Source organism: Centroberyx gerrardi, chromosome 20, assembly GCF_048128805.1.
Source record: "Centroberyx gerrardi isolate f3 chromosome 20, fCenGer3.hap1.cur.20231027, whole genome shotgun sequence".
NCBI lineage: Eukaryota > Metazoa > Chordata > Actinopteri > Beryciformes > Berycidae > Centroberyx > Centroberyx gerrardi.
Genome location: NC_136016.1, coordinates 6367501 through 6383531, shown reverse-complemented (window position 1 = coordinate 6383531; position 16031 = coordinate 6367501). Strand labels below are relative to the sequence as shown.

Here is a 16031-nt window from a genome sequence, read left to right as displayed (position 1 = left end):
GGGTCGGCCGCACTGATGATCTTGTAGTATGTGAGGGTTGAGGACTTTAATCTCTTGCCTCACGATCCAGTCGGCACCATTATTTCGTGTTTGATTTTTAAGACTTGATTCTGGTCTTAATATGTTCCTGTGGTGTAAGCTGGTCAAAGACTCAAATCTGAGCAGAGACCAGCAATAGGCAATGATAGTTGAACGCAAGAAAGGGAAAATAATACAGAAAGTATGGAAAGAAATTGCCTCACCTCCATGTTTGTTGTAGTAGCGTGAGAATTTAAGTATGTGTGTGTTCCCCAAATTCAAATAGTCATCAAGTGTGTGTTCCCTCAATCCAAATGGTCATCAAGTGTGTGTTCCCCAAATCCAAATGATCGTCAAGTGTGTGTTGCCCAAATCCAAATGGTCGTCAAGTGTGTGCTCCCCAAATGGAAATGATCATTTGCGTTTGGATTTGGGGAGCACACACTTGTGCTCCCCAAATCCAAATGGTCGTCAAGTGTTCCCCAAATCCAACCCATCATCAAATGTGTGCACCTCTACAACACAATATGAAAAAATCTGTAAATGCCAGTTGTTAAGTGTGTGCTGTTCAGTCTTTTCACAGTCTGTTTAGTTTGTAGTGTGTCCCCAGCCTAAGAAGTCACCTTAGTGTATTAGCACAAGGGTTACTTAGAGTTACAGTTCATGTGTATTGGTAAATCAACGTGTGTTTGATTTCTTCCATTTGCTCTTTGGCTCGCAGACAGTGAGAGCCACAGAGAGTGACTTCTGCAATAGTTTGAACTCTTAATGTCAAGAAATTCATACCCAAATAAGGTGTGGCCCTCGTCATACCTTAGCCTCAGTCCAAATTTGATCTTGTAGTGTTTTTTTATCATTATAATGCAGGATCAAGCAAAAGTCACCAGAAACTTATTTGGAAGCCGTACCAATGTTCCCTGTGATAGTTTGGAGACCTACATCTAATAATTTCTCACATATAATAAATAAATAGCAATATCATGAGTCAGAAATGTAGTTGCTATAAGCAGGTTTGGAAGGTTTGGTGGCAGATGATAGTAGCTGCCTAGACTTACCATAAGGGTTAGTGAATTGAGGCCTGCTGTGGTGGCACTTGTGTTAATCTTTCATTGTGCAGGTGGACCGAATTCCTGCATAGGGTTGGAATGTAGGTCAGGGACAAGCCCGTCCACACTTAGTATTCTGTCTCCGCTCTGTCTCTCTGTTGTGGCTTTCCCCAGCCAGCCAGGTTTGGACCCAGACAGATTTATATGTAATTTTCCCCCTCACTGCCTTTTATTAAAGGACCACAGCTCATAGCTACACATACACACGCACACCCCAACTATCCCGCTTGTTCATTGCGATGCAAACACACAAATCTCTCGCTCGCTCGCTCCGTCTTTCATCCTCCCTCCCTTTTCTCTCTCATACACACACACAGATATTCTCATAACCCAAAAAGTTCCATATTCCCTTTCTTCCATCAGTCTCCATTAGGCTTTAATCAGCGCAGATTGAATTTCCAGTGCACACATTAATGTTTTAATAAATCAGAAGCGTTTTTATACCCACCCAGCGGTCCACTCTTTGCGTTCAGACTTATCGTACCTTGATCCACCCCCTGCAATGCCTTCATTTAAATACACATCCTAATTCTGCCATTAGCTCCCCAATTGCTCAGAGGAGACTACTTTAGTCTGACTACATCAGGCAGCAATGATCCTCATGGTGTGTGTGTGTGTGTGCGCGTGTGTCTACACAGGTGTTTACCCCGGGTGGGTGAATGTGACATCAACCCCCTTCCCGTCTCTCCCATCCCGCTCTCAAATGGCGCCCCCAAACCTCTTCTGTAATCTAACTCTCTTGTCAATCAAAGCCTTCATAGGGGTCCACCGCCTCTCATTAGGCTATTACACACATACACACACAGCCACACACACACACACACAGCCACACACACACTCTCTCTCTCACACACACATCCACTCGCATTAGGCATCCTACCATTCCTCATCCTAATCACAGGACTAATAGCGGCATTAATGTGTGGATGATTTGGTCTGGTCCTGGGAAAATGTCATTGGGTAGAGCGGGGGGGGGGGGGGGGAGTCGGGGGGAGTCCTCTGTATTAGAGATCTGTCTTCTGGCCCCCTCCCTTCAGCAGCCTAATCAAGACCTGCGGAGAAGCTCGCAGCATTCATCATGTCCCTGGGTGGGGATGTTTATTGTAGAACTCCAGCTATTTTGAGGACTGTAGCACACTTAACTGTACCTGAATACCTGGCGGCTCTAGCTTTTAGGTTCATTGGTAGAAAGGGGGCTAAGGTTGATGTATAGTTAAAGATTAATAAAAGATGGATGCGCAAAATATGACCATGATAGATTGCCTGAACAGCTTATATCAATGTCCATTTGCGAGTGAACAGGGCTCACACAGTCGGTCAGTCCCAGGTGGTAGAAACTTTCCATTTCTAGGCTCTATGTTCATTCCTTGTTGATATTTGTCCAATGCTGCCAACAATGTAAGCTGCCTGAACCTGGATCAGCGCATGTATAAACTGTTAGCACTTACTTCCCTCTGCCTCGCTCTCTCCAGGCCCACATTCCTCCTTTCTCTCTCTTTCTCTGTCTTTTACCTCTCTCTGTCTTGCCCTCTCTCCTCGTCTCTATTGGGATAAGGGCTAAGCCGGAGCTCATCTTAACACACTCGCACAAACACACACACACCCTCAGACTCGTCTTAATGAACACACTGTTCCTGGCCCTTGTGTGCGCTTCCTGGGTGTTTGGCATTGATTGATGTGCTAACATGGCAGGCCTGCCAGTGGAAGTGACAGATACATTTTGCAGGCCTTGTCCACCGGCTGCCAACCAAACCAAAAATCCCGGCGGTGCCGCCACCACGCCGCCACCCACTGTCTGCCGCCTGATTGGCTATTACCCTCACGTCCAATAACAGCCCCCGGGGAGCTTGTACCGAGCCTGTCATTGGCTACAGCCAGGCAGACATGAAAACTTGCGACATGCCTCTGTGTGGGTCTTAATATTCACAGCGAGCGGCCGGTCACTCGTGTGTCCAGAGGACACTCATGTCTCCCTAGAGATGACAGGGGAGAAAATCTCTCTCTGGAAAGGAATAATCATTTATTAGACACGCTAGTCACGTCATGGACACACATGTGGTGTTGAGTGTGAGGTGGGGGATTATATTCTTTGCTTGCATATGTATATGTTTATGTCTACAGTGGATGGGAGGGCTAGTGTGCAAAGAAGAACGGGAGAAAATGTCTAAATCCAGTGGGTAGACACTAATCCAAACAGATTTATTGCTGTTTTCAAAGCAAAGTGTGCTTCTACTATTAGTGCACACATTTCCATTTTTAATGTTTTGTCTGCAATTAGTCATTTTTTTGTTTTTTACCTTAATTTGGCTGGTTACTATATACAAATGAAAATGAAGAAAGTCTGATTTAATGGGCTTTCATTTCAGACCTCAAGGCACTAAAAACTAGAATATTGACTTTAATAGACTTTTGCTATCCGCTGTATGTGTATGTCTAGGAGTAAACGTGGTCTTCCCCGTAATCTTACAGCTACAGTGGCGACTATATTTCAATATGCACTGGAAAACTGGCTATTTTTTTCCCAGCCAAACACATTTTTAGAATAGAATAGGACCTCCAAATAATGGCTGCTCACCTGCCAAAGTGCCGGGTGTAGTACACAAACCAGCCAGCCACAGTCAGAAATTACCATTCACCATTTGGCTGCCGGCTGGTGTTGTTTACCAACCCCGGCTATCAGCGGCTCCTACCCGCCAAGACCGACTGGAGCGAGGGAGCGGAGAAGACAAAGGCAAAGGCAATGAATCAGAGTTAACTAAGTGCGGAAGGTGAACGCACTGTATCGGGCGGTGACGCGGCTCGCGCCCCGGGCCTGCGAATGAACAGTACAGGCCTGGAGGCTGAACAGAAGACGGAACATTGAACATGCTTCCCCCCTCAGAGTTGATAAATCAAACCTTGCTGCTGGAAGTGAAGCGGCGGCCGAGCGGAGGCAACGCTGATTGATAGGCCGGAGCCAGCAGCGTAAGTGTATGAGTCGATAGGTGATTATCACGGGACACATACACAATGATCTACCCTCGCAACAACCCCACCACACACACACACACACACACACACACACACACCTCGCTGTCTTAATGAGACCGGGCCCAGAATAGGCCTCGCAGCTCTCTCATTGTTTAGCCACAGTATGTGCCCTTTCCCCAAAGCCTTATCGAATTGGCACACACACACAAGAGCAACACTAAGGAGACACACACACAGAGGCACAGCGCTCATGTGGTTGGCCACACACACTGTCTCTCACACACACACACACACACACACATACACGCAGAGGAACATGCACGTGCACACGCTGTTGTTTTCGACCAGGCATTAGTAATGTGGAGCGTTTCATCCTGTTCTCCACGCTTTGTTAGACCCGGTGTTTGAGCAGCGACTGGTTCACACACTGCCTTGTACTTCCGCCCAGATAAGCCCTAAAGGCAACAACCGACAACAACAACAACAACATCGACCTCCCAGCTCCCTATCCGCTCATGCCCTCCTCCTACGGCAACATTGTTTGCCAAGCCTCAGTACTGTAATTAAAGAGCTCGCAAGGACGTCCCGGCTTTAGGTTTTCAGAGCAAAGGCTAAGTCACCCCTTGACTTCCGCCGTTGCATTGCGGTTCGGGGGGGGACGAGAGGGAGAGCTCGGGGGACGCGGGGGGATCCGACTATCCCCGGGGGCTCCGTGTGTGAAGAGGAGGACGCTCAGACGGGGAAGATTAGAACAAGTTCAGTTGCTGCAGATGAAAGCGCAGAATGACACTGAAATCACGCTCTCCTGCTGTCAGCGCACTGGTGCATCAGCTGCTACAAGACAAAGAACCTGTTAGTCAAATCTCAATACGACAACACTCTTGGCATGCAAGTGATATTTTGTTGCTAAAAGGAAGAAGGCATCCTGTTCCTTGTCTTGCATTTTCACTCCAAGAAGCAACAGCTCATTCAGAAAGACCAGCAGAGAGATTATGAACACGGACGGCATTTTCAGCAGCATTACCTCGCAGCTATTTTCAGTTCAAAGTTTTACACCGCCACAATGTCTTAAATAACTCTTTGATCACTCGGCGTCCTGCTGTGGTACAGTATTCCCATATAGCCCGAGACTCTCTGCAGACAGGTAGGAAAGCGCCTCCCCCGCTCCGCCGTGATTTATCAAAGGAATGTGAGATGAAGCTATAGTAACGGCTCCTCTCGAGCGACCAAAAAGCACATAATGGTGGAAAAATGCTGAGAGTGATGTAGTCCCAGTGATGTAATGGGAAATAAAAAGGAGGGTAAAGTACGAACTCCTGTCTTTGATCACCATCAGGCAAACAACCACCAATAGACACACAAATCTGTCATATTTTAAGTATTAATTTATGTTTCTTTTCCCCTTAACAGACCCTATTTTCACATGACCTACATCGGTTTCTGCTTAGTCTGATTTATACTATGAATTTATGTCGTATAGATCTAGTCTAAAACAGTGGGGAAGCTCTATTCTGCAAATAAAACGGTGGGTAAACCGAGTTCAGGTGGCTTTTCCTTCCACTGCACCCCTGCTCCCCCTCCTCCAGTAACATTCTCTTTTCTGTATTAATTTGCTCTCGGGGTCACCTGGCACGCGTATGCAAAAAAACACATTTCCATTTCAGCGACAGCCAGTCATCTCCCCCTCCACCCTCCGCTTCGTCCGGGAGTCGCCGACGCGGAGCTAGTTACCATCCGTTCAGAGACGCAGGTGTACTCCAGCCCTCTAGCTCAGAAAGCCCATTAGTTCACAGTACACAGATTACAAAGCTGGCTGGGCCGGAGCTGGACCTGGACAGGAGAGCAGAGGAAGCAGACCTAATCTGCCTGCTAACAGATGGCTCCCCGATCACACACAGCCACCCGCCTGCCAGCCATGTTGGAATGGAGTGGCCGCCCACGGCGAGGTTGGAGAGGCCGCGCAGGCGGAGGAGGAGATGATTGTTATTGAATATGAAATGTCGATCACTTGGAATGAGCGTGCTATTCAGGCCGGGAGAGGCTGCGAGGATTGATTCTATTATCTGTGAGATAAACAACAAGAGTTTTTGTTCGCAATGTTCATGTTTGCTTCCTTTTTTTTTTCTTTCTTTGCCCGAATGAACTGTCATCCTCATATGGCTCTCTTCCGGCTGATCTATGACGGCTTGAATTATACCGTCATCAAAATAACAATCAATCTTCCAAAACTCATTTGGCCACCACAAATATTTTATGCCCTCCTCCCTTGGGCTGAGTTGCTCTTTAACTGCCATCACTCATCTCCTTCAAATCCACTGTTCTCCCTAAGCACTGACCCGCTCTGCCCATCCTATAGCCTGAGATGAAATCATGATGGGAGTGATTGCTTTACCTCTTTACGTCCCATTAAACTCTGTTTTTGCCCACACCAGTTGCTTAAGAAATGGATATTATCACGGATTCAGAGGATTGTCTTTATCAAGGATTCAAACCCAGCTCCATTGTTTGATAAATGAACAAAGACACTGGAAAAGGATGGGAGTTGCATTATTAACACCCATCCCATCCACGGTGCGGTACATGAGTTACGTCTAATTTGGAAAAAAACACGGGGGAGTGCAGCTCCACTACCCGAGATACTGCAGGTCCGAGGTCTGAATACCAGCGCCGGGCGGTTTTGCTATTAAATCCCCGTTGCTCAGGACTATCTCCACTCTGAATCGCAGCCTGTGGGCACAGGCAGTTTGCCTCCGACTGCAGCAGACACTAATCCAGCCTCTGTCACTAGCTTAGGCGCAGCTAAGCAGCATCCTAACAGCTCAGCACACTGCGCTATGAGGGCCATCATTTGAAGGAGTCGCTGCTTAATGTGTGCTCTGCTGCTGCGTGTGTGTGTACTTCTGTTTGTGTACGCTCAGCCGAGGGATGTGTGTGCCTTGCGCTGCTCATTAATGACCTGAGAGAGAGAGAGAGAGAGAGAGAGAGAGAGAGAGAGAGAGAGAGAGAGGGAGAGAGAGAGGGAGAGAGAGAGGGAGAGAGAGAGAGAGAGAGAGAGAGAGAGAGAGAGAGATGGTAGAAGTGCTGTTGTAGGCAGAAAGTCAGGCCTGTCAGAGTGCATTAGCTTCCACACCTCTCCGGCAGCCAGCCGAATCTATCTGAAACACTCTTTCTTTGAGAGCGCGGGGCGATTATGTTAAACGGATGACGTAGCACAGGGCAAGCACCGACAAATCGCCATCGCCGATGACTCACCGCTTTACATAACTCCCTCGGCCGAGTCGCTCGTGACACAATGTTTCCCCTGCAAAACGCCATCGCGGCGCGGCGTTTTAATAACTTTTTCACAGTGTGAGCGCGAGGGCTTCGGAGAAATATTTCCTTTCATCTCACACTGTGATTGTATACACTGTTAACGCCGGAAATTGAGAAACCAGCGCATGAAGTGGCAGCCATTACCCAAAGTGAAATAACAGCTTAACGCAATGTTTTTCGAGAGTTTTTTTTTGCCCCCCGGCTGGGTTTCGATAGTTAGATCTTTTCTTTTGAGTCGACAGTAGAATGCAGCATGGTGTAAACTCCAGCTGTAGACACGCATGTTATCCCGCCGTCACTCACTCGCCTCTCCTTCAATAATAAAACCGTTCCTCCTCCTCCTCCTCCTCTCCTCCCTTTGTCGCCTCCCTGCCTCCCCTGGCTGTCTCCTCCTCGCTTGTTCTCCATCTCTCCCCAAGTCAGCAAAATCTGCCTTGTTTTTCTCTCCATCTGCCAACACCAAAAAGTCTCTCCATCTCTCTGTGTGCTCATACGGAGGGAAAAAAAAAATACATTTCGCATATACTTCTGAATATATTTAGAGGTAAGAGAAAAGAAAAAGTTCTTCTTGCAGTTTGGTCTGCCACTCCCTGATGAAGACCACAGCATGGCCCAGAGGTGCTGGGAGTGTGGATGGATGTCTTTTGAACTGGCCATGCAATAAATTATTCTTTTTTTTTGCTGGGCAAGTGCCTTGTAACTCCCTTCTTTTTCATTGAAAGCAACAACCCCAAACCAAAAAGGACCTTCAATAAATGCCACTGCACACAGAAACCCAAGAGAAGCGCTCTCTATCCTCTCTTCTTTGAAGCAATGCTCAGAAATATGTTTGGAAATACACACATTTGTACATGTAGATGACTTATGCATAGGAAGGCAATGTATGTCCGGCAACTAAAATATATATATATTTCAAATGAATGTCATCTTACATGTACAAAGCTTGAACCACTTTGCATGTATGAGTTTATCCAATGGAGAGGGTTTCATCAGCCCAAAAATCTCTCTCTCTCTCTCTTTCTCTCTGTCTCCATCCTTCCTTCTCTCTCTCTCTCCTCTTATTCCTCGGTGGCTGTCAGCCTAGCAGACGAACACCGCCGGAACTCCGACAGGGACTGACCCAGCCTCTCCAATTACCCAGAAAACCCCTGATCGAAAAAATGATCCTCATTATTGACGCCTGACTCACCGGGTTACCGCTGGGAGGATAGCCTGCAGGGATAGAGAGAGAGAGACAGACAGAGAGAGAGAGTGAGAGAGAGAGAGCAACAAAGTAAAATAGAGGAGAAGGGAACAAGGTAGGGAAGGTGAATAGTGTGACATAGATGGATAGATATATACTATTGATAGATAGAGCAAGCATGAGAGAGAGAAGGGTGAAAACCAATGTGAAAGTGGGAGCAAAATGTGCGCCGCAGCAGCAGAGCGACACAGCCAGATATAGCGACACAGAGGGAGTGTGTGGGCGGTAGGAAGTGTGTGTGTGTGCGTATTGTCAGAAAGTTGAGGGAACGCTGTCCAGAGCAGACAGAATAGGGGGTGTACTGTATTAAAGCTGCAGATCGGGGCCTTTTTCTGTGGCGTTAATTCAGTCCAACATGTAGGAGCAGCACTGACGCTCACACACACCGCTATCAAATCTCTCTACCTTGAGTTAATGGGGGCGATGGGCTCCGAGCACACATGCTCTTTTATTTTCAGCAGCACCCTGATCCACATTCATACAGTTACACACATTCACACAGGGGAGCTGCTCAGTAAAACCACAGTCTTGGTTGCCTTGCTCAATGGCACCTCAATGGTAGTTGTTGATTATACCCAGCTGGTCCAGGGATTTAAACTAACACCTTTCCGGTCATAAATCCACTTCTGTAACCTTTAGGCTACCAGTGAGTTATGGTAATAGCGCCAATAGTATCTGTAGCATTGGGATCGGAGCCAATCCAGCTCCCAAGTACTCGGACGTGGATTGACAAATGGATCACATGTGCTGCGGTGCAATATGGAACTTTTCCAGTTGGCAGGAAAAGTGTCCTGACAGGTTAAAATGCTGGAATGCTGCAGTTTGTGAAGTTTGGAGGCAGAGCACCTATTGTTTAGAAGTAACCTACTGCACTGTTCTTAATGACAGCTTAATGACAGTCTGTCATTACAGTGTAAAAAAATATACTAGTGTAAAAAATTTAAAATGAGAAGCTATATTTTGTGGCCTGTGTTATGTAGCCTATTTTCTATTTTATTATTACCATGTATCATTATTATTTATTTTTCATTGATTTGAGGATTCTTATACAATGGTCAGTGCATATTTTGATCAAATGAGTGAAGAAACACAATTGGTGCACTTGGTCCCTGTAATTGTTTTATAATAGGCCAATACTAGTATTCATATCAGTAATGAAAAATGAGTATCGGTGCAGCTCAGGGGTAAAAGAGACGTGATTTTGTAACAGCTGCCATATCTAATCCTCAGTAATAAACCTAATACACAGAAGCATATGTCTCTCACATGACTTCAGGTCCCAGCACTGCTCCACTGCTGCCTGCTGCCTAACTGTCCGACCCGTCCTTGTGTCTCCTCCCAGGTATGCGTATCCTGGTGACCCTGCTGCTGGACACGCTGCCCATGCTGGGCAACGTGCTGCTGCTCTGCTTCTTCGTCTTCTTCATCTTCGGCATCGTGGGCGTCCAGCTGTGGGCCGGCCTGCTCAGAAATCGCTGTTTCGTGGAAGACAACTTCTCCTTGTGAGTTCCGCCCCCGCCGCGTCACTCTCTCTTTTGTCTGGATGTTCGTGTCAGTGTGTGTGGATTTGTGTCAGTGTGCACAGGGCAGTGTATAGTTTATTCTAGCCATAAACATATCTGTGTTAATGCCTGCTTATGTCAGTGGAGCTACAGGAGAGCATTTCTGTTTAATAACTAATATCGCTGATACGCGTTTTACAGCTTAACCAATGTAAGAGCCATGAACTTTAATGGGGTGATATGACGATGACTTTTTATTACATTAAATGATTAAATTAGTCACAGGGCCATTAGTGGCCTTTTATTAAAAATCAGATATTGTCCAGTCTCTGTTGTCCACATTTAATATGATGGATATGATGCAGTTGGTTTGATTACATATTTATTGTATATTTGATCAATGCTACACTGGTTGTCTATGGGACGACCTTAACCTGAGTTTATTCTGATGTGATATTTTGACTGGATTCCATGCAAGTCTGGAGGAATATTTATTATTATTAGTAGTAGTAGTAGTAATAGAATCCAATGGTCTAAATGCTGTTTCAAAGGGTTTTCCCACCCTGCCAAGAATACCGTTAAGGGGGAAACACTTCATATTTGGAATATTTTGGATTGGTTTGCGCTTAAAATATTCAAATTTACAGATATTGAATATCAGCAGAAAATTGGCTATTGACAGCCTCATTCCAAAATATCGGCCTTCAAAAAAACCCATATCAGTCGAACTTATTTACTGTATTCCACAAGCAGCAGGCGACAGTTTTCGCTCATGTGATAATTCTGTTGGCAGAGCGGTGATAAACAAATCAGATGAGATTGCATACAGGTCTAGAGGGGGTCAAGGTAAAAACAGGAGTAAACCTTGACCCCTCCCGTAGGAGGTAGGTCATGTGCTAAAGTCAATGAGTTTAACGATTACAGAGTCTCATCACAGTGATGAATGGGCGAGGGACGGGCCGTGGGATAATGAGAAAGACCCCATGCAGCCCACCGTATATGGAACATGGGCACCCATGACTTATTCATGTTCCCAGTGTCATCCCGGCTCTATTACTCTCTATTGGATTTATGACATCTCACAGCTGTAAATTAAGTTCATGCATAATGTCTTGGGTGAGCTGGCGTATTTTATTGTCATCATCATCAATTTTTTTGATATTTTTCCATCTTGATGGTTCACGCTTCTACATCGGATGAACGACATTGAAATCTGCAACTTATTTTGTCCAAAAAGAGCTTAGAAAATACAGATGCATTGGAAAGTAGAATTGAATAAACATATCTGTATTAACGCCTGCTTATGTCGTCGGAGCTACAGGAGAGCATTTCTGTTTAACTCGTATCGCTGATACGCGTTTTACAGCTTAAGCAATGTAACAGCCATGAACTTTAATGGGATGATATGACGATGAGTCTGAAATTACAGTATGTGAGATTAAAGAATATGCAGGAGCCACGCGGGACGCCGCGGTGCGACAAGTCGAGCACGCGTCGTACCGAGCGCTCAGCAGGCAGATTGACGTTCCTGTAGCTGTTAAGTGCATCCCCAAAGTGTCAAAGAGCTTTTAAGACTGTATAAATATATAAGCAAGGGTGCTAAATGTGTGAGGTGGTTGGTCCTGTAGTGGAGAGGAGCGGAGGCTCTGGTCCCAGTAAGTATTTGAGGCTACTTAAGCAGCTATTACAGCCTGTCAGATGGCCTGTAAGCTGTGTGTGTGTTGACAGACACCCCAATTATCCCCTGATGGAGAAGTGCTCCATTAAAGAAATGCTTGCTGGTGGCACACACACACATGCACTACACACAGTGGTACCCAACCATCCGCCAGCCACCGAGGCTCAAGAGTCCACAGGTTTTCATTCCAGCCAAATACTACAGCAGCTGATTTCACTGATCAGTCACTCCTCTCTGCTTGAAAGTGTGTTAATCAGTGAAACCAGCTGCTGTAGTGTTTGGCTGGAATAAAAACCTGTGGACTCTTGGCCCTAGATGGCACACGGTTAAGAACCACTGCAATACACACAGTGCAAATATATTTTAGGTGGAATGCATCATAGATTAATAGATTGATAGTCAGGCTGATCTTTGGATCTGAGAGAGATAAATGGTCATTTGCTACAGATGGCATTAACATTAGAAAGGGCAATCGAATGCCATGGTCAATTGAATTTTACAATTGAAATATCTCAGCTGTCAAAATGTCCCTCCATGACTTTTTCTAGACCCAGTGTGAGTACAAACCAGTGTTTTAAGATTTTCAAAATATTGCAAGGAAATAGTTTTTTTCATTATATTTACCATTTTCTCTTTGGCCCCCAAAATCCATTGGTCTTTCTAGTGTTAACACATGTAACCCTGAGTGACAATCCTCTTCTCTATCCCCTCCAGCCCTCTGTCCGTGGAGCTGGGCAAATACTACCACACGGAGAACGACGACGAGAACCCCTTCATCTGCTCCCAGCCCAGGGAGAACGGCATGCGGGAGTGCAGCTCGGTGCCCATCCTGTACGAGGAGGGAGGCCTGCAGTGCAAGCTGGACATGGACTCCTACAACAGCACCGACAACACCACCTGCGTCAACTGGAACCAGTACTACACCAACTGCTCCGCCGGCCTGGTCAACCCCTTCAAGGGAGCCATCAACTTCGACAACATCTGCTACGCCTGGATCGCCATCTTTCAGGTGAGTTCGAGTTCAGGTTGAACCGCTCAGCCAAGAAACTACTTCTGGAAAATGTTAGTTGTTCTTTTTTGATAGATCTTGGTTTAGCATTCTCATGTTTTAATGTGGCACTGCAAAATATACCCTTCTTAACCAGGGTTAGAGTGATATATTGGTTGTCTGATAATAATCTTATATTAAAAATTGCATATCAGCCAGTCAGATTACATAACCTTGATTGATTCTAATGTGACATTCTGACCAGTTTCCACACAGACATGCATGAATATGTTTATTTTTCTACTTCGTATGATTATTATCCAGAGTTTCTCTGGAGAGTTTTGGTGTCTCATGACGGTCTAAATGCTGTTTCAGAGGCTTTTTCACAATGCCAAGAATGTTGGAACGTTTAGGAATTTTTTCGTATGAAAATAGTCAAATCTAAAGATATTGAATAATGGCACAAAATATCAGCCTTCAAAAGCCTGTAGCAGTCGAATCCCAATCTTTGATCAAAAGTCATTTGATCTAGTATTGTTATTTTTCTTATTGAACAAAATCTGCCAAATGGCTGAGATAGTTCCAATTGTTTCCAATGCAGTTTGACTTCTTTCAGACATTTTCTACACTCAAGTAACAGTGTCTTGAAATAAGGCAGATCAGTCCACTATAGTGTCAAGATGATGTCACTTGATTCAAGTAAAAATATTGAAACAAGTTGATCTGCATTGGAAACAAGTGCAATTAACTCACTCCATTGGCAGATTTTTTCACTTGTTTAAAAAAAATCTAATTTTATGACACAATACAAGATTAAATGACTATATTTCTTGCAGTGACAGACATATTATACAGTATGGTTTGGTCAACGCAAGGCTGCAATAGAAGATAGAGGGAGACAGGGAGGCTAATTGCTCCAGCGGCTGGTGTATCAGAGAAATAAGGGCTTACAGGATTAGCGGGTCACCGCAGCCACACCGCCAGACTGGAGTCTCATTTTTCCACACCATTTGTTTGCTATCGCCACATCATCAGTAAAGCCTTTGGTAGGAGCGTTCGTTCCTCTCTGTCTAGCGGAGGGGGGTAATTTTGAGGACGAAAGCCAGATTGGAGATGAGTTGTCCCATAAGTCTGGCGGTTGCTCCGGTTAGTCTGGGTGGCGTAGAGCACACAAGAGAAATGTGAGGGATTAGTCTTTTGCGATTCTGTTGAGTCTTGGTACTTGGAGTAGTCTGGACTGTGAAATACGCTCTCTATTAATCTCCGTTTTTAATTCTGCATTCTCTTTGGCTTCTTCTTTCTTTTTTTTGTCGCTTTCTGTCGTCTGTCTGTCTCTCTTTCTGTATATTCCTCCTCTCTCCTCGTCTCTCTAGGTGATCACCCTGGAGGGCTGGGTGGACATCATGTACTTTGTGATGGATGCTCACTCCTTCTACAACTTCATCTACTTCATCCTACTCATCATTGTAAGTGCCACTTCATGATGCCACCAGCTGTGTGTGTGTGTGTGTGTGTGTGTGTGTGTTTGTGGGTGTTCCTGCTGGTGATGACCGAACGGGTCAGTCAGTAAACGAGTGTGTGCAAGCGTGCGTTCTTGGGTGTGTACGTGTGTGTTTAACATTGACAGTCCTCTGCCTCTTACTTCTCGTCCTTAGATTGGCTCATTCTTCATGATCAACCTGTGCCTGGTCGTCATCGCCACCCAGTTCTCCGAGACCAAGCAGAGGGAGAGTCAGCTGATGAAGGAGCAGCGGGTGCGCTTCCTGTCCAACGCCAGCACCCTGGCCTCCTTCTCGGAGCCGGGCTCCTGCTACGACGAGCTGCTCAAGTACCTGGTCCACATCGTCCGCAAGGGCGCCAAGCAGGTGGCGCACGTCTGCAGGGTCGTGGCTCGCCGCGCCGGGCTCAACATCGCCGCCTCGCCCCCCGCCACGGAGCCCCAGCGCAGCCAGAGCCAGCGGAGGAGGAGGAAGGCGTCCAGGCAGGGGTCCGTGTCGGTCCATCACATGGTGCACCATCACCACCACCACCACCACCACTACCACCTGGGCAACGGCAGCGTGAGGGGGGGAGGGAGCGTCAGGGGGCTGGAGGGGAGGGATGTGGAGGCCGGTTCCCATAACAACAACGGAGGGGTGCTCATAACGACCACCTGCACCGGGCGCCTCTCTTTGGCGCCTCCCCCCGGCGTGACGACGGCCTCCTCCGACACAAACCTGGCCATAATGTGCAGCCCCGCGGCGGGAGGTGCCGACTCGTCTTCGGTGCGCAGCATGTACCACACAGACTGTCACTCGGAGACTCTCCGCTGCACCCCCTCGCCCACCTCCCCGGGCCCCTTCTGCCTGGCCCCGGCTCCCATGTCCAGGGCCATGAAGAGGAACTCGGTGCCGTTCGCCGCCCCGGGGCCGAAGAACTACCCCACCCTGCAGGCCCGAGCCCTGGCGGAGTCCAGGGGGAGCGTCACAGCCAGCACTCTGACGAACATCAACTTCAACCTCAACATCCCACCCATGCCGCTGGAGAGGCGGCCGCAGAGCCTGGTGGATACACACTCTCCCACAGGTACGCAACACACCAGCATGGGTGAGCTCACATATACACTGTATGGAAAATCATGATCACATATCCATTAGCTATATTCCACCCAGAGCTAGCTGTGGCATGGATGCCTTTGGTGTGCATCCCGATTGGTTAGAAAACTGGTAGGAATGATGATTTGAAAATAACAAGAACCTCTCATTCACAACAAATTATCTTATGATTCAGACAACTGAAACTGTTCCTTCTCCAAATCACCTGTTTGGCGGAGTTCTCTACAGTACGTATCGATTTGACGTGACTAAGCCTGGAAGTAGAACGATGTCCAGAGTGGGGTTTTTTTTTTGCATAAGGGGCAGGAAGTGTGCTAATTAGAGTCAATAACTGCTAATCCTTCATGTCGTAGCTTGCAGCCAACTTGGTCCGGCTCTGGCCAAGTTTTAAAACGCGATGGGCTCAGCGAGAGTCCAGCCAGGTCCATTCAGGTTCTATAGATGGTGGAAACACTGGCTGCCGGCCAGCCAGACCACAGCACAGCCTGCGGAGACGAGGCATTACTCACACAGCACACGCCGCCCATCACCATCAAACACACTCCCTCTGACACACACGCAACTGTCCAAACATGTTGTTGTTCCAAACAGATCTCTCTCATTGGATTTGTCATTTTGTC

General features: G+C 46.7%; 1 protein-coding gene across 1 annotated transcript in view; it reads left to right on the top strand.

Annotated features, from left to right (window-relative positions):
• Window positions 1-16031, top strand: part of cacna1g (calcium channel, voltage-dependent, T type, alpha 1G subunit) — a 196913-nt gene that overhangs the window by 93089 nt on the left and 87793 nt on the right. The window contains exons 5-8 of the mRNA XM_071907895.2: window positions 9992-10151; window positions 12544-12838; window positions 14191-14283; window positions 14473-15382. Coding sequence (XP_071763996.2) covers window positions 9992-10151; window positions 12544-12838; window positions 14191-14283; window positions 14473-15382 — 1458 coding nt within the window. The remainder of the gene's footprint in view (window positions 1-9991; window positions 10152-12543; window positions 12839-14190; window positions 14284-14472; window positions 15383-16031) is intronic.